The sequence below is a fragment of the Pomacea canaliculata genome, linkage group LG3 (assembly GCF_003073045.1).
Source record: "Pomacea canaliculata isolate SZHN2017 linkage group LG3, ASM307304v1, whole genome shotgun sequence".
NCBI lineage: Eukaryota > Metazoa > Mollusca > Gastropoda > Architaenioglossa > Ampullariidae > Pomacea > Pomacea canaliculata.
The window spans coordinates 30,986,402-31,011,715 of record NC_037592.1 but is presented as its reverse complement, the minus strand read 5'-3'; the positions used below and the strand labels follow the sequence as shown (position 1 = coordinate 31,011,715).

At 37.0% G+C, this 25,314-nt stretch overlaps 2 protein-coding genes across 2 annotated transcripts; both read left to right on the top strand.

Annotated features, from left to right (window-relative positions):
- Window positions 1-2,253: 2,253 nt before the first annotated feature.
- On the top strand, window positions 2,254-14,281 carry LOC112559612 (CD109 antigen-like). Its single transcript, XM_025230947.1, has 15 exons — window positions 2,254-2,344; window positions 2,749-2,774; window positions 3,275-3,446; window positions 3,845-3,915; window positions 4,424-4,552; window positions 4,795-4,834; window positions 5,029-5,110; window positions 6,965-7,061; window positions 7,621-7,869; window positions 8,197-8,376; window positions 8,854-8,952; window positions 9,898-10,098; window positions 12,547-12,698; window positions 13,982-14,161; window positions 14,257-14,281. The coding sequence occupies exons 1-15, from the start codon at window positions 2,254-2,256 to the stop codon at window positions 14,279-14,281; spliced, it is 1,794 nt and encodes a 597-aa protein (XP_025086732.1).
- LOC112559450 (CD109 antigen-like) lies at window positions 11,905-23,690 on the top strand. Its single transcript, XM_025230725.1, has 19 exons — window positions 11,905-12,023; window positions 12,547-12,698; window positions 13,982-14,383; window positions 15,315-15,432; window positions 15,785-15,897; window positions 15,986-16,108; window positions 16,300-16,428; window positions 17,256-17,394; window positions 17,589-17,765; window positions 18,152-18,233; window positions 18,573-18,741; window positions 19,343-19,444; window positions 19,659-19,818; window positions 20,184-20,356; window positions 21,068-21,244; window positions 21,414-21,488; window positions 21,818-22,078; window positions 22,281-22,386; window positions 22,501-23,690. Exons 3-19 carry the CDS (start codon window positions 14,357-14,359, stop codon window positions 22,608-22,610), a joined length of 2,241 nt encoding a protein of 746 aa, XP_025086510.1. The 5' UTR covers window positions 11,905-12,023; window positions 12,547-12,698; window positions 13,982-14,356; the 3' UTR covers window positions 22,611-23,690.
- The last annotated feature ends 1,624 nt before the right edge of the window (window positions 23,691-25,314 follow it).

Below are 25,314 nucleotides of genomic sequence, written 5' to 3'. Positions count from 1 at the left end.
ACATACATCCAAACAGAGAGAATGTAACTGAACCATTATCGCTTGCCTGCAACACAAATAAAACTCTTAGTGTTATTTAATCTAGACAGAAAGGTGCACGACTGTATAATGATAAAATGGTAATTAATATACATGTAAAATTTGTTTTTTTGGTTGAAATGTAGAAACTGAATACATTAATGTCAAAATTGTCATTGTGATTTCCTGAGACTATTAGAATACCAGTAGTACATAACAATATTTCTATGATGAAATAACTTTAATTAAAGCCAGCAGCCTGATCGCCTTGATGGGATGGTATCACAAACACTCGATATACGTGTATTCTTTCTATTTGAGAGAAAGAAACAGCTCAGATATGCTCTTCTGTGTGAAGTTAATTGTTGGCTTGTATCTGACTGCACTTTCAAGATGTGACAAGCAATTCATATGAAGCGGCAGCTGTGATTTATTATGACATTCAGAGGTTGTGTCTTAACTAACATTCAGCGTGTTCCTCACATGTCCTCGTCTTTTACTTCCTTGTTAAGGCAAGTAGTCGACCGACGTGTTATGCATTGTCTACAGAAAATTCACAAATACACTAATTTAACGGCGCCTTAAAGTGCAATATTTTTCAGATTCCGGGTTGCGGCTGGTACAAACTATTTTTCCAGTAATCCGAGGGAATAACGCTTTCCAGGACAGAAACAAAAGGTCAAACGTGAGGTCACAAACGACGATGATGTCACATATGTCACATATGGCCTAATGACCCCCATTAATTATAGCCTTGCCAGCCTCGTGTCTTAGAAAGATCTGGCTCTTTATTAGTTTCTTTGCATGACAGGCATGTTGCTCAAGAACAAAATTGTGCAACGAACTAGGATATTTGAGCTACCTCTCTTGAGGTGTCCTTTGCTACGTTTTGTTAGTATTGCCACTTTAATACATGAGAAATATTAAAATACAATAGTTTACTTTTTTTATTACTTTTTGGGGCTTTTTTTATCTAAGCTGTTTTAATTTGTTTAAATCATATGAAAGTTAAGTAAAATGATTTAATATTTGTACTATGTAGTTTGATTGCCACTGGTCATTTTAAAACAAATTTTGTGAGATTAAAAAAAGCCAGGGAAATCTTAGGTCATCAGCACGACTGAGAGACTGTTAAACAATTAGCAATGTTAAAGATAAAGATTACAAAAATAATTGTATTTCTACTCGATTAATACAGAAAGTAAGATTTCACTCCTAAAGTTTACAGTTATGATATTTAGTTAATTATGCTAGCACTGTGTTTTGTGTACAATATCCTCAGATAGTTTGCCAGTTTCCCTTGACTATCAGATAACAGACGTGACAGAAATGATTGCTAAGTATAATGTTGTCCTTTCAGAGTAAGATCTTTCAAGTGTCATCATGGCCAGTTTGACTTTTACCATGCTGCCTGTACTAATCACAATTATGGTTGAATCATTACAGAGCAGGTTTGTGAATGTTTAATCCCTCTTAATAGCATTTGTTTCTCTTCATTGTAAATTGACATATATATGGACACGTTTTGAGATAGGTGTTATCACATTAGAAAAATTTTGATTTAACTGATAGGAATGATGTATATATAGGATGGCCATCGGTTGACATCACAACACCAGAGACAACACCACCTAGAGTCGCGACATCCGCAACTAGGGGGACACGACCTGGGGGAGACCCCGTGCCGAGACCAGCGTTGAATCAGCACACGACACAGAGTGTCTTTTGCCTCCGAAACAATGAAAGCCCTCAGATAAATAAATCGGGATGCAGGGATAATCAGATTTAGTCCAGCAACCACTACACACTCAGTAAATGTCAATAAAAAATATCCCACAGATTGGGAAGGTATGCATGGCAAGGGGAATCAGCTGAAACATTAAATCCACATAAAATGGAGTTGAATCATCGCGATGAGGATTTATGCTTTACAACACACATATATATATGCTAGTGCATGTGTGCTTATGTGTATAAGTCTGTGTGTGTGAGGTAAGGATGCCTCCATAATCAGCAAACATTTGCGGATCCATTTTCCGACATCACATCCAAAGGTCAAGCCGCGGTTACATGTCACACCTTGTTTTTATTTCAAGGAGGTAGTTACTCAAATAAAATATCAATTAAACCGTTTTGCGGACTTTTACAGTGTATCCCCCGTAAGCTACAGAGTCACATTCTCCTCTCGCATGAGGCCAGGTATGATGTTACCTGTCAGTGTGCACCTGCTCCGCCATGGCGACTCGGCGGAAGTGTTTGTCACGCTTCGCAAATAATGAGAGTCTGGCTGTGGTGGCTTCAGCCTCATCACAGCGTGTCTACGGAGGTAGGGCAATAAGAGTTTTGGCCGTATTCTCCTACACTCGTGCATGTACACACATGCGAACACGCACACACACACACACGATATATATATATCGTCTGTGACTTTCGCTCTCCAGTAAAGAATGAAGTAGATACCTTGCATTTCTGTTGATCAGAGATAAACACGGTAAAGATAACCCTAACACTAACCCTTTGAAAAATATGCATACAGGTTGATTTTAACTAGCAGTCTTTATACTTGAATTATGTATACAGCAGTTGCGTAATTGATTTGACAGAATAGCTGAAAATATGCTCTTAAAACAATAACAAATCAATATACTTAACTCTATATTTCACTCACACACACATACACACACTTGATATTGAATTCACTTAAAATTTACGAAGTGGTTTTTTTTTCAGGCAAGCCGCAAGTCATAAATCTGATGGTAAGTATTTGTACTTCATACCGACACTTGTTTTCAGAAGATCAGGGCAACTATGTTTAAAACTTCATTCTATAAGGTCAATGCTTTATCTTAAGGGAAAAAGGAAAAAGCAAGGGTTGGGAGGCTGAACTATATGCTTTGTGGCACAGATAGCTAACTGTCAATCTATTTGTTGTCTCGTGTATGGAACTGTCAGAGCAGACAATGAGAGAAGAGAAGCAGAGCAGAGAAATAGCTTGTCCAGCAGAAGGTGTAACCTACATAGTCTATTGCTCACATTTTCTTAACCCCTAAACGGAACCTCTGTGCAGGTATGCTTGTAGATAAATGGTAATTTAAAACAGTTTGATTACATTAATAATGTTCTTAGAGTGATTTTCTATTGCAGTATAGCTTAGTTTTGCTGAATTAGTGTTGAACTATTTATAAATATTTATCATTTATTTTAAAAGTGACCAATTAATAGAAATAAAGCCCAAAACACACTAATCAACTGGCAGATTCCAAGAAACTTGAATGTTGTGGGAGGTGAAAGACCATCTGGCTACGAAGTTCGAGTGAAGGCGATTGGTGATGTCAATTTTGACCAATCTGCTCCAGTGACTTTGGAAGACAAAAGCTTTTCTATCTTTATACAGACAGACAAAGCGATCTACAAACCTGGGCAAACAGGTACATTTGTCACGAATTTGTGTTGATGGCTTGCAGTTAGTGTTTAGAGAGGGAAAGAAAAATTAGAAGGAAGATTTATAAGTAACAGTGGTGCGTCATGAAAATGTTTTCTGCAATAGAAAATGTTATTTGTCTGGAAATAAGTTGTTTTTTTATAAGCTTTTAGTTTAATAAGGCTATATGGCAGTCCCTAACACTTTCCCCTATACTTAGCAATGCTGCATTTTGCGCTGGAAAAAAGGTGTTTTGAAAAGGGATTAAGTAGGGATGGTCTCACAAAAAAAAAGAGTAACTCCACAAAAGAGTAATCACAATGAAGATGTTAACAACTGAGTTAGATACTGTTACTGTACATGATCACTGTTTTGCTTTTCGATTTGCATTTGGTTTTTTTCTAGTCATGATGAGAATATTGGCCATGAACTCTGACCTATCAGTACTGAAGGCGCCCATGGATGTATTCATTAAGGTATTCTATTTCTGTTTGATGTGTATTCTACAGGAGTGAGTTTTATGTTTAGGGTAATCAAGATGTAGTTGAGTGGATGTGTTTGACTACTTAAAGAATAGTGAGTGTGAGTGCTCTGAGTATGAAATTTTTTCTTTTCTTTTCTTTTCTTTTTTTTTTCCTTTACTTTCTTTTCTTTTCTTCTCATACAGCTGAAAATAAAAAAAAAACATAGAAAATCTTGTCACCGAATATAACGTGATGCAAACCTTCGAAATACAGAGAAATACTTTGTGACCCATCAAGTATATTTTACGACTGATGAAAATGATTGGTCCAAAGGAACTGGTTAATTCGGGTAAATAACCTTGATACTCCTGATTACATAGAAAGAGCGAATTCCGTATGTGTAGACAGCATTAAGCACGTGAACAATAGATTACAATATAAAATTGAACACAATGATTGAAATGAAGGCATGTATACGCTTGAAGTCTGGTGTCAAGGGCACGTCTTCATCTGTGTTCAGGATCCAGAGGACAACATCGTTCGCCAGTGGAAACAAGTGGAGGCGGATGGCACGAGTGTGGTCCAGCTCGACATGGTCACCTCCACCTCCCCCCGTCTGGGAAATTGGACCGTGGTTGTCAAAATGCTGGTAAGTTCTGCCTTGAAATGATTCAAGTGAAATTACGTGTACCTCAATTTTCTTAAATGCTATTTTACATGAAGTGATCTAAACACTTTGCAAACGGCTAGTATACATATTTGCTAATTTTGTCCTATCGTTCAAATATTAAATACTTTGATGAAACGCTCTGTGAAACGAGATATAAATATCTGTAAGACCAGTATTTTTTTTTAATTTCATATGAAAGTATATTATATTTGTTTTACCAGGGGCTTAACGAAACACAGTCCTTCTTGATTGATAAGTACGGTAAGTAGATAAAACAAACAATTGAAAACAGTATTTTTTAATAGTCCTGTTAGTCTAGTAACTTGTATATTTCCTGGTAAAAGGCAATGTGTTTTATATAATGTTGACATTGTAATATTGTAATATTGTAATGTGCTCTGTGTGTGTGTGATTTTATTTATTAGTACACTTGCTTGTGTTATTTCCGATTTCAGTCTTGCCCAAGTTTGAAGCAAGCCTGCGTGTTCCGAAAAAAGTCCTTACCACTGGCGGCATAAGCGGGACTGCTAGCGCCAAGTACGACGATTAATCTATTTGCAGAGAAAACTATAACCTGAAAACACACACACACTAATACGTTAGAGCAGCGGTTCTCAACCTGTGGACCCCCCCAAGGGGGTCGCGACGTGTCTACAAGGGGGTCGCGAAGGTGGTCATTTTTTAAAAAAGTTTCTTATACTGGTATTAGTGAAATTAGTTTACATTGTGTAACCGAGTGGTGAGGGCGATCAAACTCCAAATCTCTTCTCCCTATTCAAGTACACTGTCTCGGCAATGCAGTGACTTCTCACTTCCAAAACTCAAAACACAATCCCCTCTCAACAATCTCCCTCCTCTCACCTTTTGCCTCTCTCTTCCCAATCTCTCATCGCGCTGATCCCTCTCCACACCTCTCTTTTTTTAAAAAACATCTAAAGGCACGCATTCAGGAAACGTCATCATTCACACCCTTTCATTCGCACGTGCTCAGTCCTAGTACTCTATAGGTCCCTGACAGAAGGCCATGACCAGACAACTGAGACAAGGGAAGGACACCACCATATTACAAACAACTGACAAGATGAATGCTTTCGTCCGAAACATTTCGTTGTGGACGCAGAAGATACTCCAAGAAAATATTTTTGATATGTTTCCGTGCTTGTGTAAGTGCAAGGCTGACGTTAACTTGAATCTTGATCAGGTGAAGAATGTAATTATTGCCCATCTAAGCGGACTGCAAGAAAGGTTCAGCATTATTTCGCTGAAATTGATGTGACTAAATACGATTGGATTCGTAATCCGTTTCTGGCTGATCCTAGCACAAGCGGGTTGTCCACGCAAGAAGAAGAGCAGCTCATCGACCTTTCGAGTGACCAATCCCTGAAAATGGTCTTCCAAACAACACCAGTGCCAACATTCTGGTTTAGCGTCAACGGTGAATATCCTCTCCTTTCTGAGAAAGCAATGAAAGTTCTGCTGCCATTTTCAACTTCATATATGTGTCAGCAAGGATTTTCAGCATTGGCAGCACTGAAGTCTCAATACAGAAATCGTGTGGATACAGAGGCTGAGCTGCGAATAGCAGTGGGTACGAACATCGCACACAGGTTCGCTTCTCTATGCAACAGCAAGCAGCTCAACCTTCTCATTAATCAAAGTGAGTGTCCAATAAAATAATATTTATTAGCACCACAGAATTTGCTTTAGTAAAATTTCATTAACAGTTATACTTCTGCAGATACGAACTTTGTTCTTTCCGTTGTTGATTTCCTCGACGCGGCGTTCGAGGTTAGCTAAGGCTCCCCCCCCCCGCTCTTCCACCGACCTAGCTGGCTAAGGGGGTCGCGACGTACCGGTGTTCGTCAGGGGGGTCGCCACATGTAAAAGGTTGAGAACCGCTGCGTTAGAGCCTGAAGGTTTAAGCTTCACTAAAAGCATCAGTACTCGGGACTCGAGACTCGTTTTCGTTCCAGAATATACCCATTGTGTAAAGTACTCTTACTTATGAGAGGAGACAGCGCATAAAATTGGCAGAAGGTCCATGTTACTACTCGAATGAATTCATTTAACAAGTAGTGGAGATTTTTGACATTAAGCCAAAAGAATCCATGTGATTGTGCGGTCGAGATTCTTTTTCAATTCTTTTAGTATTAAGGGTGCGTTGTCTTCTTAGCCAAAAAGTAAGGGAAAATATAATAGAGGTAATTTACCTCACTTACATAACCTTAAGAATTAAAACCTCAAAATTTCTTCCATAAAAACAGACTGCAGTTGCATTTTTATGCAATAAATACTGAAGGATATTACACAGGATATTACTATAAGCACTGCACAGCTGAGAAGAAAACTGCGTATTTGTGAGTCTCCATCAAAGATTTGCTGTGGTTTCAGGTACACTTTCGGCAAACCACTAACAGAGGCTCGAGTAAGTGTCGCAGTGAGACTTCAAACCACAGCAAATAGTCCAAACATAACATCTACTGGCAAGGTAGGCTTTCTGTTGAGTTTTCTTACAGAGCTTCTTTTTCTTTGCGTTGCTGTCTCACCCATCTATGGTCTCACTTAAAAGGAAAGGATCTAATATTATATTTTAATGAGAGAGTCGAGTTGATGGCTGGTAATTTAACATCCACCTACCTGACTGCCTAACGCCCCGCATTCAATGTATACATCACATTCATTACAAAATGGACAACTGATTATTTCATTGACAAGCTAGCAAACAAACACGCATACACGATACTTACCAGTTCTACCTGTATACGTTTAATTATTCGTGTAAATATTTGCACCCGATAATTTACAAGAGACTACCATGTTAAGAGCCTTGATATCATACTGTTAGCCATCAGACTGGTGGATTTTCAAGTTTCGCATAACCCAGGAAAATCTCATTTGTATAACAAGATCTATAGAGATAAATAATACAAGTTGTTGATAGGAAAGAAAAGTGTATTATTCTGAATGTCATCAGGTTAAATTTAACAGGATATATTTAAGATATTCTTTTAAAAATGGTGATTTCAAAGAAACTTTTCTGTGTGCAGCTTGATGCTGCAGGTGAGTTCACCTTTTCATTCACAAACGCTCAGCTCTTGGCCCTGTCCACCCAGACATTCTTTATGAGATCTCTGGAGGACAAACAGGCAGAAGTGGTCGCTATAGTAACGGACGATTCAACTGAACATCGCGTGAATACAACAGCGACTGTAGCATTTGAGAAATTTGAGGCAAATGTGGAATTTCTTCCGATCACAACCAACAGCTTTAAACCCGGGCTTCCTTACACAGTTTACGTGAGCATAGCTTATTGTTCATTTATCTTTTTTTATTACATTTCATTCTTCACTTTCTTTTGACAATGGATCTCTGATTTTACTTTTTAAGGTTAAAGATAGTAAACCTACGAACTGCAAATCAATGCTGTTTTTTTCCTACATCATTTAAAGAATGAAAAAAGTGAATTGTTAAGGTAACCAGGGTGTAAGTACTACAAATAGAGACGTTTGAATGTGACTTAAGACAAACAGTTTTATTTACTGTAATTATGTGGACGATGGATAATAGACTTTTTTGTTCTATTTTTGGAGCACTAACCCTGGGTGGTGATGAATGTGTTTCAGCTGAGTGTGACCAAATACGATGGTACCTTCTTTCCGACGACAGAATCTGCAAAAGTAACTTTCGACTTTACTACCGCACAAGGTAGAAATATTACTATTCGAACTCAGAATCTTCAAGCCAACGGACTTCTTCGCGTGGACCAAACATTTCCCAAGGATGCTGATAGGATTACTATCCAGGTCTTTACAACTGAGCATTTAGCGAAATAATGGCAATAATACTCGTATAGGCTGCTATGTCTATGCAATATTTAAAAGTTATATCTACTTGTTTAATGTTTATTTTGTAAAATATGTCAATATTGAGTTAAAGTACCGTATAGCTAAAGTAAACGGTGGTGGTCTAGTCGCAGGACACAGTGTTGAATTTGATAAATCTTGAGGTTTTCTCTAACTGAAAGTGCTTGAAATGTCAAGGTTAAAAGATAACTGATCTTCCACACTTCCTTCCTTACATCTTCAATACTCCAGACAGTGGAAAGACTAGTCACTGGACAATCGTAACAACCCGGCTTTTACTTCATTTTTGAGTTCATAATTTGTAGGTTTGTATCCTAATAACGAAAAGCTGTTTCTCATTTGAAAATGTAACCACTCATACATAACTCAGTCATACAATTCTTTAAAAAATAACAGATTTTTTAATACCATCATCAGGCACAAATGAAAAATTACATCGCAATAAAGTCGCTAGACAAGGCCTATTCACCAAGCAACAACTTCCTCAAAGTTGTAATGAGCTCGGAACGACCAAAGGTGAGTACTTGTATCTCATGAACTCTTGTCTACCTTTCTGCGATTTCCAACATGAAGTACACTATAGAATTGCACATTCAGGAAAGTCTATAATGAAAACTTGGTAGAGTAAACTTTGATGACACATAGTTATTGAACACTTCTAACGATTATTACATATGATACATAGTTTACTACTTTTTTAATTTTAAGTTTGAATTTGAACTGTTTTGTTCAATTATCATTTTCCACAGTTTTAAATAAAATGTAACACATTTACACAATTTCCATGAGTGTTTGTTCGTTGTTTGATTACATGTTGCAGGCGCTAGTTTTCGTAATTTATGCATTAATCGTCTGAACCTTTCATTGGTTTACAACAGGTTGGGGAAGTCGTTAATTTTAAAGCTTTTATGACGGAAAATGTCGCCAAGATATATTACCAGGTAATTGGAAACATCGTTCTGACTGGAAAAATATTATTGAAAAAGATAATATGCAAGTAATTAATTGTATTACTTTTGCTACTACTACTATTATGAAGAAGGCAAAGATCAAACAAAAGAAAAAGTAGAAGATTTCAGATATCACAGTCATATTAATCTTCGATATTTAATTGTACCAGCAACTATTTATATCCGAGATTTCCCTTCAATTGCATTTTAAAAGGATTATGATAGTATCACCTATCCAGTCTACTTCAAAGTAAAATGAATGTTATGTAGCTTATTATCTTAATTCTAGTAAGAATGTTAATCTCATTTTGACATCGAAACCTTTGGAACCAGACTAAAGCTCTTGTTTACATAGGAAGCAGTATCTTCGAGGTGAGCTTTCAATCATCTTTTTCGATGGTAACTAAAACCTACAAAAGAGTGTAGCAGAAATGTCATATTCATCTTCTGCGTCAGATTATTTTAGGTAAACATGTAATGGTGAGTAAAATAGCGTATGCTTCCTGTCCAGGTGTACTCGAAAGGAATAATGGTCAGTGAATTTACAGCGGATTCAAGCCATGAACAAGGCGAGGAAACATTTCCAGTCTCATTTTTGGTCGAAGACGTCATGGTTCCCAATGCCCGTCTTCTGGTTTTTTACTTCAGACCTGACAAGGAAGTCGTGGTTGACAGCATATCATTCAAAGTAGAGGGATCCTCAGAAAATCCTGTGAGTCATACATCGCAAAGCTTAACACGGACTTCCGTCTGATATCTTCCTTCTTCTTTATCTCACACATTCTCAGTCTACTTCTTCTCCTATGACTGCTCAGTAAATACCGATGATAAAGATCTAAAGCTCCATTGAAAACCAGTCAGAAATAGTTATTTTAACAGAATCTGCACATTTCACATAGCTTTGATTAATGGTTGGTAAGTAGTGGTTGTCAACTTTTTATTATTGTATAATTATTCATTCTTAAGACTGACTTTCTCTCTAGCTAGAAGCAATACACGCGGTTCTTCGGTACAGTGCAAAGAAAAAAAAATAAAATAAAATAAATAAAATAAAATAAAATAAAATAAAATAATTTAATAGAAAGATTAAGACAATCAAACTAGATGAATCAGACACGTTTTTAGCGGGTAGGTTATGAGAAGTTAAAGAAGTTTAAGCAAAGAGGTAAGACATCAAACAGTGAAACTGGTTTACACACTGATCAGTGAGAGTTGACTTACATGCGCCCTCACATACATACTACAACTTTCAGTGAAAAAGAAATGAAAGCAACTGTACAATTGTGACTTGAGTTACCTTGTCCTCACAAATGTGTAGTTGTTGTGTGTGTGGGTGAGAGAGAACTCATTTTCCCCTTTTTTTCCAGACGAAAAAAAAAATCAGTCACGTCTTTAAAAAAGCTAAACAAAAGGTTAATCTATTACTATTTCAAAATTAATACACTTTCCACGGTCTGTTGTGGTCAAGAAAGATTCTTATGCAATTTGAATTGACTTAAAACATGAGTACATAGGATACATCAGAAGAGTACAGTAATCGTTAGGAGTCAGTTATGAAAACATTTAACGACAATCTTGCTTAGTGTTTTGTATATCCACTGTCTCTGTTTTCCCGTTGTTGAAATGATGTTGCTGAAATGATGTTGAAAGATTTAAATGTTTAAAATGTCCGCTAAAATGTTAAAAATGTTACACTGAGCGTAGTGTGCATAATAATGTGAACAAAATAATTGTAATTTATAAGCACAATACAAACCCAGTAAAATCATGAACAGTTTTCCTAAATTAAAGCAATGCGCACCTTCCTCGTTGCAGGTGAATGTTTCTTATTCTGCTCAAAGGTTCAGTCAGGGAAACGAGTTTCTTTAAGAATCAGCGCTAAACCTGATTCATCAGTTTTTCTTCTAGCTGTGGACAAAAGTGTTCAACTTCTGAAAAGTGGAAACGATATCACACAGGAAAAGTAAGTACTCATTGATATTGATATCTTTAGTAATCTATCTCCAAAGACACTGAACTCAGTTTATTTAGAACAAATATTTATGATGTGTGATTATATTAATATTATATTTTTGTATCTATAGTGACAATTATATTAAAAAATTGCTTAATAAGTAAAATGAATTCTTTCGGTAGTATTTACAGTCTTTAAAATTATATATAAGTATATTTTATCTTTCGTTAAAATGTGTGTGTGCGGATATATGGCAGTTATTTTGCATGTAGATTTTTAAAATAAGATTTTGCCTTGAGAGCTGTTTTAATAACTATGAAGCATTTTTTATACACGAATTTTTATGTCACACCAAATAAATCTGACAGACTAGAAATATTATTTAATCAAATGTAAAAAAAATCATTCCTTGGTTTGTTTTTATTTTAAGATACTGTTCTATTTTTGCAAAGTATAATCTTTCACAAGTTACATTAGCTATTCTGGCTAAAAGATTGTAGACAATTTCTCTGTTGGGTTCCATCCTCCTCCGAATGAGTCTGTTGCTCTAACCATTTCCGACAGATCACAGAGCAGCTGGTTGCCTATGACTACGGAAATGACTATCGCGAGTTGTGGCAGTACATGTCCTCTAGTGGTTGGCCCTACTCCGTGAAAGGAACAGATGCTAAAGTGTTTTTCAGGTCAGTGCCATTCCACACAAAAGATTATTTTACTGTTAATAGCAATAGTTAGTCAACTTACCAGATGTCTTAGTCTATAATATTTGATGAACTCCAAAACTTCATTACAATTATAGTTTATCTTTAAAGTCTGTGATGAACGTTCATTTCTTTTTAAGAAAATCATCTTGAGAAATGTTTGTTAGAAGACTGTTTTACTTTAAATGCAGCTTTATGAATTAGACATGAACGAAGTTTAGGAAAGTGATCGCATTGGCCTCGTAAAATATCTGCTTCGTCGGACCATGTTTATCGAATAATTTCTGGTTTGTAAGAGTGAACTTAAGTATCCTAACCTGCACTAATCCTGTTGACTATACGGACAAAAGCTCTTAAAACTTTACGGTTAACATATTTGACAAGAGTTTCCTGGAGTCGTACTGTTGTCTGAATATGTCGATCAAAGAATCAAAAAAGAAAGTCTTATGTGTTGACGAATTTATTTATGTTATTTACATTTATAAAAATAATTTTCAACTTGCAGGACACAGACGTTCATATGTTGACAGATGGCACAATAAGCGATAAACTAGCTATTCGCACATCAACAGTTCATACATCAACAATTCGTACATCAACAGTTCGTACATCAACAACTCGTGCACCAGTAACTCCTGCTGGTTTTTTAAATAGATGGTGAGTCATGCCCCTTGCACGTTTTTTTTAATGACACAAAAGAGTGATAAGGACATTACAGGTATTTACGATGTATATAGGCGATGGAACATATGTTAGCAACAGCCAGATACCCTGCAGCCAACTGCACGTAGTATAAGCTGCTGCCATGTCCGTTGCTAGAGCGCCATGATGAAGACATCATCAGCGTGGATCTGTGGAGGGATCCATCATCATCTCGCTCGTGGTGCTACAGCAGCTACAGAAGCGAGAGTATAAAGAAGGGCAGACGGTTGAGTACTTTAGCCATCTGACAGTGTCTTAGAAACAAATGAGATTAGTATCTACCCCATTACTAGAATTATCAAGCATGAGCTAGTCCGTCATTTTGGGGATTGTTTTTAATAAACATTAAGATCTTGAGCAGAAAAGCTGTTGTCCAAGGAATAGGTGGACTAGTAAGTCATCAGAAGATACCATCATCCCCAGAAACACGTGTTCCGTTATATAAATTTGAACAAAATCAAAATCCTGTTTTTCTGCGAGTAGAAAATTCAAGCTTTTGAACCGAGTTTCTTTGCAGAAGATTCTTTAAATATTTTAAAGACCTCACACAAGACTAAATCCTGCGTCCATACAAAATACATTCTTGGCATTATCAAGAACTGGAAGCTGTCAAGGTTGGGCCTAACAACTTTTCTGCTAGAAGGTAAAATGTAGAAAAGTGAAAAAGGTGTTCAAAAACAAAAAGAGTATACCCCTCCCCCAGCTAGATACCCAATCACCAATATTGAAAAGAGGAAAGAACAAAATAAGAGCAATGTTAGGTGCTTTATTTATCTACTTTTTCCGCCTGATCAGGTATGTCAGCGAAATAAACTTAGGAACATATGGAAAATTTTACAGATCAAAGCCGTGAAACGTCTGATGAATTACTTGGCAGTTGATAATAAATGAGGAGCGTTTTACTTTCAGTTATTGATGTGATGTATTTCTAGTTATAAGCACTAATAATTACGGGTACACTAACACGTTATGTCTGAAAAAGGTTTTGCAGATAAAAAGACAATACGTTGTATTTGAACTTTTATACATATAGCCCCTCGTTTCTAAATCAGTAATTTTTTAAACGCGTTTCTTCTCCTAAGTTGAAATTCTGCTCAGATTTCTGCCAGGTTGAGGGATCTGACATAACTGTTTGTTCACTCGAAAGCTTTGTGGAATGTACTGAACCTGTCTGAGTTCTGTAAGCTGTCTCAGTTTCTGAAAAAAATGTCTCTAATTTTAACCTTTTTGTCTTGCAGGTCCAGTACTTGGATTCCTTCCCTCGTTGTTTCTCCCCTCATACCCTGGTTACAACCCAGCCGTAACTATGATGCCCGAGGTGGAGGCATGTTAGCCGCCAGTAATATCGATGGTTTTGTAGGTGGAAGGTCAAGAGGCATGTTTGCCGTCAGCAGTAGCAAGGGTTTTGTAGGTCGAAGGTCAGGAGGCATGTTTGCCGTCAGCAGTAGCAAGGGTTTTGTAGGTGAAAGGTTAAGAGGCATGTTAGCCGTCAGTAATTTCGATGGTTTTGTAGGTGGAAGTCCCACAGAATTTATTGATGTTCCATCTGTTATAGAAACGAATAAAAAGACAGAAATGAAAGTGCCAAAGATTCGCACATTTTTTCCAGAACGATGGCTGTGGGACATGGTCACCATTGGGTATGTGATAAATCTTTGTGCATGTTTAAGACAGGCACATCCGCTAGTATACAGGTAGTCCTCGACTTACGACGGGGATCCGTTCTTAACGCGGCGTCGTAAACCGAATTTCGACGTAAGTCGGATCATATGTTCATACAGTACTGTATCATAATAACAGTACAGTACTGCAAACACTTAGCCTATCCTAACACAGTACCATACATAATTATCAATAAACATAAGTACAGTAAAATATTGTACAGTACAGTATGCTTTGTCATCACTGTCGCTGTCATAGGAGCAGATCCTGTCACGTGTTCAAGGATGCGATCTTTATCCTTGATAATCGTAGCGACAGTCGAACGACTAAGTCCTAATGACCTGCTAATTTCTGTTGCTGTTTCCCCCTTCTCAGATTGCCTTATGATATCCACTTTCACCTCCATGGTGATGGCCTTCCTTTTCTTTGATGCACTGACCTCGTAAGTCGGAATGAGCGTCGTAACCACGAAACGACGTAACTCGAGACCGTCGTAACCCGAGGACTACCTGTATATGTAAAGGCGGTATCATTTTTCGTTTCTTATAAGAGATTAAGGTTTTTTATCTTATGCTTCTGATTAATTAAAGTTTTACAATTAGAGCAAATCTGGGCTTCATAAACGTTCGTTTTTTGCATACTTAAAAGTTTCCATAAATATTGATGTTGATTTATCTCTAGAAGAAAGCTCATGAAGCCTAATGCGTGTATATATACTTTTTGCTAATGTCCCTAACCGTGGACACCAATAGCTTTAACCATCCTCTTGGAATTAATATATTTTGAATGCCTATTATTTCCAAAGTGCTCAGTGTTTTAATTTGCGTAAAGTGAAATGGTTTAGATATGAACCGTTTTTATATAAGAGGAGATAACAAATAATAAATAGGTTCTTAAATATATTCACAGGTCCAGTGGAACTCTAGAGAAATATGTGGTTGCTCCGGACACCATCACTACGTGGCTGACCACGGCGTTTGCTGTACATCCTCTATATGGACTCTCCGTCACTCCCCAGGCTTCACAAGTCAGTGACTTTTTTGAGCCCTCGTGCTTTTTTTCTAGGTCGGATTTTTTTAGGCAGATCATATCAGTTGTTAGAATAAAACGAGTCCAGATAAAGTAATTGCAAATCACAGTGAGTATTTTAATATTCAAGTTGTGCCTGTCCTTTGCAATTTCTCCACCCCAGCACACTTGACTAAAGTCCAGTACATGAGACAATTCCTGTGATAGACCAGATGTCAGGATTTTGACAGACGGGCAGCAGTGGCTGCATGCTATATTCATTTCAGACTGCTATATATATATAATCCTTTGAGGTTATCTCAAAATTAAGTTATAAATAATAAAATGCTATTACATATTTCTGCTTGCAGCTGACACATTTCAAGATATGTTCGTTAGCTTGGACTTGCCATATTCTGCGATACGAGGAGAAGACATTTGTCTGAAAACCTTTGCCTTCAATTACCACAATAGGCCTTTGCAGGTATTTTATGTGATTTCTTCTTTGTTAATAAACACAGGAATAGGATAATGTGGACATGTCACCAAACTTTCATTTCGTTTCTCACCAGATGCGGATGACACTGGGTCAAGCCGATGGCTTGGAGAACGTTGTGCTGGAGCCGGCAGCTGGAGACCCTAGCAAGCTCCTTGAGACCCGCCGCTCAGTCATTGTTTCCCAAGACCTTGGCTTTGTAAGATTTATTTTGTTGTCATTTTCTTTTCCAAAATAATTCTTAAAGATAAAAACACATCAAACAAAGACACTAGTACCTCTCGTGTTTCTAGGTCTAGGTCAGTTAGTAAGTAATATTAAATTGTTTAGACAGTCGATGTTAACAACAATTTTAGCGACTGTTCGGTTTGTGAATTTCTTTTACCTCAGGTGAGACCTAATACGACACAAGAAGCTGATTTTTGCTTCACCCCAACAAAGCTAGGCAACCTGCCTATCCGAGTCAACCTCACTTCTTCTGTTCATGGCGACGGTGTAGAGCACATTCTGATGGTAGAGGTGAGTAAGCCTTTTAAGTGATATTTTGTTTGTGTATTGTTGTATTTGTGTTTGTGTATTTCTGTATTTTTGGATGTGAATAGTTTGCTTTTCTCACCACTTCTTTCTTCTTATCTCTCAAGGTGCGTGTTGTGCTGTATCTTAGTTTGGTCGACCCTCTTAATGCCAGATTTCCCCTACTTTGATTAACTGAAATAAAATAAAAGTTAAGAAAATAGGGTAACAATCTACAACGGCGACAAAGACAAAAACAGAAACCAAAAAAAGAGCTTCACTAGAAGAATATGCAGGGTGAGCGATTCATCAGTGCTAGTGGAGGTGTTTGACCAGGTCTCCCCAAGTAAGCAGTCAAATGCAAATTTTGACTTGAAGAAATCGACCACATAATTTGTCATTAATGCTGAGTCCAGGAGTATTGTTTCGTGGAATTTAGGAACATTTTTATATATACAAAGAATGTGACGAAGACGTTTTAACTGAACAGCTCAGTGTCTAAAATCAACAACCTGAGTTATGGGGATAACAGAATGATTTAGATATGCAACCGAGAAACACATGACAAGTCAGGGACCTTTCGGTGCTGATTCCTTACCGGGCAATATTAATTCCAATCTGTCTGCATCCACATTTTTCAGATGAAGATACAATGCACATAAAATAAAGCAATGGAAAGTTTGAAATAATGGAAGATGAAGACAGGGACAATGTTTTTCGCTGATGGTCACGAAAATGTTTTGCAGTGAACAGTCTTCATTTCTTTAATAAAATTTAATATTCAAAAAAAGAATTCGTTCCAATTATGTCGTTGTTACAATGTTTTCTTACAGCCAGAGGGATCGCCTGCAGTACGGACAGTCTCTGTTTTCCTTGACGCCAAGCCCAACGTAGTGTTCTCGAAATCCGTCCCACTGAACTTCCCTTCTACGGCAGTGCGGGGGTCACAGGTCATCACGGTTAGGATTTCCGGTGGGTCAGAGTTTTCAGTAAATTCAGTAAATTATGACAGATATCACCATTAGATTAATTGGTTTATAGTTTCGTCGGTTTGAAATCTACGTTATTTTTTAAATTTCACTTAATGTTCGAATACATGGTTTAACGTTCGTAAACATTCTGTTCTTGAGATCAAATTTGTAGAAAAATAAATATTGTTGTAACAGGGAATCTGTTAGTGCCTGTAATCTCCAACCTGGAAAAGCTACTGCGCTTGCCTACTGGATGTGGAGAACAAAACATGATCTTATTTGCTCCCAACGTTTTTCTGATCAACTACCTTCAGCGTACAAACACATACACTACGGCCCTCGGGGCGCAAGCACAGAACTTCATGCTGACAGGTGAGTCAAACACCTGGCTTTTGAGGAGATTGTAAAGGCGTTTCATCGTTTCTGTCGTTGGTGAGTGAGATGTTAAAAACTGCACTGATATCTGAGCCATCTTTTTACGAGGTCAGGGGCAATCTTCTCTTTCTTTCTGCTATTTCTTCTTCAGTCCTTTGCAACGAGTCAGAAACCAATTGAACATCTGGTCATCCATAAAGACGAAAAAACTTTTGTTTTGTGTATCAAAGAAAAAGAATTCTGAGTGTTTAGTTTTGGTTGTTTTATTTATGATCTCAAGATTGCACGTGCATGGGTTTAAATGTGTGTGTGTGAGGGGGTGCACGTATAAATCAAACAGTGTAGCATATATGTTTTGGTCTTTGTGTATTTTCTGTTTGCAGGCTATCAAAAAGAACTCACTTTCCAACGCAAGGACGGATCATTTAGTACTTGGGGGAAGAATGATCCTTCTGGTAGCATGTGGTTAGTGTAGGAAATATGAATAAAAAACTATCCTTTTATTTTAAATAAATCAAAGTAAATAACGGAGATTAAGTATACCTGTATGCTTTAAGGTATTTATTTTTGTCTTGGTTAGGTCACCTGACACTGGCCTTTTTATCTAGAAGACAAAGTAAGTGACGCTCTGAAATTGGTGAAATAATAAATTCTAAATATCAGAAATGTTGTCTTCAATCTACTTATAGAAAGCAGAGAAGTCCAGAAATAAAGAGCAGAGTTTAGCTTCGCTGAACAACTCTTAAAGATAAAACTATTGAAAATCTTTTAAAACTACAATAATCAGTAATTTTCTCTTCCTAGGTTGACTGCCTTCGTAACAAAGTGCTTTGTTCAGGCGATGGCTCTAAAAAATAATGTTATTACCATTGATTCCAAGACGGTAAGATCTTCTATACAGTGGATTACAACTCTGCAGAAAAATGATGGTTCCTTCCCAGAGCCAGGAAATGTCGTTCATAAAGAAATGCAGGTAGATACTTTAAGAACACTCCAAAACTATTGTCTAAATATTAAAAGTTGAATGAAATGTTACTTACATAAACATCTAGACCTCAAGCCAAAGTACACAATAAAGAGGAGGGAATGATACGGAGAAATGTAAACATATCCAATGGCAGGAAAGATTTCATTTTATTATGAAACCTATTAAAATATAATAAGGGTGAAAGCAGTATTTTATTATAAAACCTATTAAAATATAACAAGGGTGAAAATAGTCACTTACCAGTCATTGGTATGTGAGGTCATAAAAGTCGCCCTTACCAAGGCTCTCTTCTTGCATTTTTTCCTAACCATTTTTAATTTACCAGGAAACCATTCAACAGCTGGATCAACTAACCAGTCACAGATATCCATAAACTTTTTTTAAAAAAGTGCTTCAGCTTTACATTTTAGTGGAAACATTATTTCAAAAGGATGAAATTTCTCAACACACAGCACTTCTCCACTCTGTGCTCAAGTAAATGAAAGTACTCATTGTCTTATTATTAGTAGCATTGCTTTTACTACAACTTTTGTACGTGAACACTTCATCGTGTAAGATGGTTTTTGTTATCTTTAACTTATAACAGAGTGGGTCTGCGCAAGGGGAGGCAATGACGGCTTTCGTGCTCATCTCTCTGGCTGAAGCAAGCGTTAAATTCCAGGGTTTGAGTCCCGGAGAACAACAAAGTGTAAGATGAAAAAGATTCTTATTATTACTATGTACTTTTATGATCCATATTATATTTTAAATAACAAAATAGAAGATAAACTTTAGAGTTACAATATTACTTTATGCCTATACATAATGTAAAAGTAAAGTAATGTAAAACTTTAAAATTGTTAATGGGAATACAGACCGAAGATAAGTTTATTACACAGTTCTTTTCCATGTTTGTTCTGTAGTTGCAGAACTCTATCTCCAAAGCTCGCGATTACTTGGAAGCACGACTGAATGTTTTGACTGACCCCTATGACCTCGCCATTGTGACCTACGCTCTACACTTGGTTCGCAGTGGCAGCAAGGACATCGCTTTCGAACTCTTGCAAAAAAAGATAATAACAAGTGAGTTCTTGTCATTGGTAATGCTTGTGTAGGTGTCTTTTATAAACTAGTTAAATTCATCTACAATTTGGATTATTCACTACAGTCTGTCTTTTATTGCCAACTGAAAGGTCACGTGTCATAATTCTATATCAATTGACTCTGACTTCGGGTAGCGTGCTCGATGAAATTTAGCCCTAAGACTTTGTATTCCAAATTACAGACGCGTTAACTTGTTAAAATAAAATAATAAGTACATAATTAGTAGTATATAATTATTCCTATTATTTTGACAAGGAAGATGGTGCAGTGGGAAACATATTTGTCCTCAATGTTTAGGCGTAATGAACGTGACCTTGATTTAGTATACCTGGCATTTCAAACAGATGTTTACACAAAGCATTGGGAAAGAAATCAGCAGTCAGCCGCTCTAAACATAGAGATGACGTCATATGGCCTCCTGACCTACATTTTGCGAAGTGACGTAGCAGGCGCCATGCCTATTCTACGTTGGCTGATGGAACTTCGGGGTCCTAACGGTGGCTTCATATCTACCCAGGTAATCTGTAAGCGATGTCATGGACATGATCAGTAAGGGTTACAATGTCTTGGTACACAGAGCATTACCATATTCTTTTATTATTATTATTATTATTCTGTAGTCAGTTATTTTCAATACTCTCTTCAAAATATTTCTGAGAATCTTAAAGATGTCGTCTTGGGAACGCTTCTTGTTGAAGAAGCTTGTATTCACTTAATCAGTAAAGACACTGAAGCTTTTGTGTAAAGGAAGATCCTGAAAAGGCATACATTTCAAAAGTGATACCAGTGACATGTCTGGTCTCAACAAAAGTCTTACTAGGAAGTCTTGCCCATTATACAAACAGGACGTGCTTGTAAAATTAATAAAATTTATCCGACAGCTTTAAAGAATGTACATTTTGACAATTTTGTGGTGTTTAACGCAGGATTTAGGCTTTGGTGAAGTGTGTACATAGGTCTGCCCTGCGATGGTGCAGGGGAGGGTTACTTAACACTGTTACACTTCAGTCACTTATGGATACTTGACCTACGAAGCGTCGCCACTCCTCTTCCCACGAGCAAAAGACTTATCGAAGTGCAAAGTACAATAAAAAATGTCTTAGTGAAACATAACAAGTTGGCACAATATCTACATACAAAACTTTGGCTCATCTAAAGGAGGTCCCAGTCTCATTCTTGTTTAATATATGTTAGAAAAACACCATTGTGTACTATCTCTCTTTTACAGGACACAGTTGTCGGCCTCCAGGCTTTGGGAGAAATGGCTGCTGCAAACCACAATCCAGTTGCAGTACCTTTTACCGTCACAGTCAGCTGGAGCTCAGGAGGACAGGCATTCAAGAAGGACTTGACCATCGACGACTCCACAAAGATGTTACTTCAAACCGTAGACGTGACCATTGTGGTGAGGCCACGAAGTGGAAAAACTATTTAGCTTTTTTTAAATAATAATGCAATTCTTGATTCAGAACGTATTATTTATTTTTGTATGTCGCTGGAATCATTTCATCTGACTGCCGAGATTGAGCAAATGAGAAGTTTTATTTGACTTCATTGGCCCCGTGTACTTTCAGAACGGCAACATTCCATCTGAAGTACAAATTTCAGCTTCCACTAGCGGTACGTTTACGCAATTTCCAGAGGCAAAAGTAAGTAAATATAAAATTTTCTTTTTTACAAGAACCAGAATATATGCATTTTTAGAGGCAATAAGAGTAGCTGTCGTTATAGACTAAACAGAAAAAATATTTCACCAAAACAGGAATGATGAAAAACAAGGCACAAAATTCTAAAAAATTCGTTATGTGCCTTGGGTCCAAGTTTCAGTGAAACCAAAAAAAATTTTGCTTTTTTTCCCGTAAAATGTTTCTTTTTTTACATTACCGGACGAACTTTTTTCTGTAGAGGAAAAATAAAAAATAGAACAAATTATCACTTTGACTAAATTTTACTACCGATTCCTTGCTCTTATTTGTAGGTTGTCATGGAATACAACATTAACGACTCTACAACCTCCGAGATCTTCCAGATTACGTATCAGGTTGTCAAGGCCAGTGTTAAAACTTTCACTGTAGTCGTAGAAGCGAAGCGTGTGGATGGCAAGCAGGGAGGAATGACTCTTCTGGAAGTGGGCATCCCTACTGGCTTTTCTGTTGACCTCACTCATCCCAGCTATTCCGTGCCTACCTCCAAGCTGCAGGAACAAGGTCACAGGAAGTACATCTTGTATTATGACGAAGTAAGTTCTATTCTTTTACAGAAAGTTTTTTTCAATAAATTTGAACACTGGTTTAAATTTAAAAGTGTCATTCTCTCTCTCTCTCACGCAAGCACAAATGCACCACATGAAAAAGTTGGTCAGTCAGATTTAACGAATGGATAAGCAGAAGCATGGGTGTGTATACTATAAAAGCACAAATAATCCCTCATTATTGTTCCAGGTGAACGCCAGTGGAGTGCGAGCTTCATTGCCCATGTCTGTGTCTCAAGGAATCCCCGTTAACACCCAGCCTGTTCCTATCAAAATCTACGATTACTACGAACCAGGTAGAAATAATTTCTGTGCGCTGTAGGAAAATAAAATGTAAAGAAAATACTTTCTTTGTACTTAATTGTAATGGTTAAAAAAAATTAAATTAAAATTTTATAATTTTTGCACAGGTGGCAAGCAACAGCTAACTGTGTACTACCAACTGTCGCAGAAGAAGGTCTTTGTCTGTGACTCCGTTGCAAAGTACAAAGATTGCTCGTCTGGCAGCCTTCCAGGATAATAATCATTGGGAATCGTACAAATCAGCTAAAAGTGAAAATAAAGAGGATTTTCAATGCTCTTTTAAAACTGTTGTGTACCTAAATTAGATTACTATTGTTGTTGTTTGTAGAAGACTTGCCTATCAATACGATTTTCTGCAGGAGCTACTTATTTAAACACGTGACTACATAGCTATGTACTAAACTAGTGAGAATGATGACGATCAGTTTTAGGAAGACTTGACGGGCAGTTTGCTGGAAGATTGAGCTATTGCGACTGTAACATATCATAATCATAAACTCAATAAAGAGATGATATGAGGGTGGAAAACAAACGTTTCAGTTCAGTGAGAAGGACGGTTTACAAAAGCAGGGTTTTATTTTGTCTTCATTGTTTAAATAAGTGAGTGTAGAGAAAAGGGGTTAGAGAACCATATAGTGCAAGTTGAAAACTAGATACCAAGTAATTTTGAACTCTTATGAATATAACTTTCTTGAGAACATTACATGAGGTACGCAGACTATAAAATAAAGGTTACCAATCATCAGCCCCACATACTAGTATGCCATTAACAAATACATCTCTGGTATCTAAAGCAAACTATCTTCAGCACGATTAAAGGAAAGCTTTCATCATAAAAAAAGATCACCAATCAAAACTACTTTATAAAACATTCGATACCTGCTAATACACAGACGGCTAAGGAGAGGAGACTTACAAAATCTGAAAGTGAAGAAATAAACTTCACTATTCAGGGTGGAAAACCTCTACAACAAGCAATTTCAACACAAAATATATAGTCACTTACAAAGCATAACTGCACAGAATTTGTCAGTATTGGTTAAAATAAATTACAAGATCAAAGAAACAGAAAACACAAAATCAACTAAAAGTGTACTAACACAAAAGAAAACGAAGTAATAAATAGTCTATCTAAATAGATGGAGTTTCTCTCGTTTCCTGTATTCCTCTTTCTCCCTGTCTTTAGAAGACACACAACAGAGGCACTGAAAAAATTTCAAGACGACGGATACATTCCATGTTCGTTTGTTATAGAGTACATCTATAAATTATGATATTAAAGAACGATGTTTCTCAATGATGAGTTTGTTTTAAATAAGACAGCAACTAGAGACAGAGAGACAGCAGTGGTTATATAAAGTTGATGTCTTACGACAACGATGATAAGAATGATGAAAATATATAACAAAATTGTTTCAACACCACTTCACTAATCTTTGTAGGTTAACTGTCTTTGTAACAAAGTATTTTTATGGCTGTTTCACTGTTTAATACGGTTATTACTATCGCCCTTAAGACGAGCATAATTATCATCAACAAAACGGAGCTGCGCTCAAACACTTAACATAGCCTCTTTTCTGAGCGAGATAATATCATCCACAAATTATTGAAGGTGACTATTATTTTCCAAAACTTTAAATAATTTTTTTATTCATGTGACTATCTTTTGTAATGTATAAAATATAATTGGTCCACCAGTACAGTTGCACATTTCATGATTTCTGTGATTTTTTAAAAATGTATCAGGGCTTCTGCTAAGGCTCACTGTTCTTCTCCCAAATTTGAAGGGGACCCCATCGACGAAAATTGAAGGGGTCCTCCGAACTTTTAATGCGTACTGTACGCAATTTTTTGCGTAAGCAGAAGCCCTGTGTATTTTGAAGCATTCTGGGAAACAAATGGAGCGAGAGCAAAAGAAGTTCGGGATATCCAAGTAGAGTGTACAGTTATATTTAGCCGTTTCTCGTTCATTCCGCAGTAGTTTCTATTACAGGTTTTATTTAAATCAACCTAGTTTAAAATTGAACTAGCCAGTGGTACCCGATTTGTTTGTACATTTCTTCTACCCGGAAATTTATTTTTAGACCTATTCCTCTCTCGTGAGTTGTGTTTACGCACATGAATTTAACTCTTCTTCTTTAGTCTTTAATTCTGCTTCCGATCTTTCCATCTCACTGACCATCTATACTTATTTTCTTTGCTTTTAAAGACAAGTTCACTGAGACTTAGTTTCTTGTACCATGCACCTAGTTCAAGCGCTAAATCGCTACACCTGCTTTCTTTTTTCACGAAATATCACTTAACAATTCCACCTGAGACTTCATAATCATGGGTGTTATATATCACCAAATAATGAAACCCTTATCGCCGCTCAGCACTTTCTCCTTTTATCTTGTACAAGGGATATAACTCTAAGCAAGATTTAGTACACTGCTTTGCAGAGTTATCTAGCTTCCGTTGTTCTCTGCAACAAGTAGCAGTTAAAGATTCAACAGAACAAAATAAACAAATAAACAAAGTTTACGACCTTCCTAGTAGGCAAATGAATACTCGGCAAATTGTGGCAGAGATTAAACAGACAGACAGACACACTACAGTACTTTGCTTTATTTATTATTTATTCACTGTCGTGCGCAGAGAGAGAGAGAGAATCTCTAACAATCGATGAGGTGGATATTAACATGCTTCATCCTCAAATGTTTCAAACAGTGTTTTTCAAACGAAATACTGATTGCAATTATTGACTGTTCCTGAGATATCAGTTGGGGCTCGAAGTCTATACTTTGCTATCGTCTTGTTCATGACCTTACCCTAGTCTGAGCTTGTTTCGTCCTACCGGCCTGGCAGGTCAGATCTTTCTGCCCACGCCTACTGTCCTGCTTATCTCATTGGACAGGTTATGCCCTCACTCATTCTCTTTA

Bases quoted from the DNA above. Each gene is read 5' to 3' on its own strand.
- LOC112559612 (XM_025230947.1), top strand. From the start codon at position 2,254: ATGGCGACTCGGCGGAAGTGTTTGTCACGCTTCGCAAATAATGAGAGT. The intron at 8,953-9,897 runs GTGAGTACTTGT...CTTCCTGTCCAG, and splicing joins TGAGCTCGGAACGACCAAAG to GTGTACTCGAAAGGAATAAT. The intron at 12,699-13,981 runs GTGAGTCATGCC...TTTGTCTTGCAG, and splicing joins GCTGGTTTTTTAAATAGATG to GTCCAGTACTTGGATTCCTT.
- LOC112559450 (XM_025230725.1), top strand. From the start codon at position 14,357: ATGGCTGTGGGACATGGTCACCATTGG. The intron at 15,433-15,784 runs GTCAGTGACTTT...TTCTGCTTGCAG, and splicing joins TCACTCCCCAGGCTTCACAA to CTGACACATTTCAAGATATG. The intron at 16,429-17,255 runs GTGAGTAAGCCT...GTTTTCTTACAG, and splicing joins AGCACATTCTGATGGTAGAG to CCAGAGGGATCGCCTGCAGT.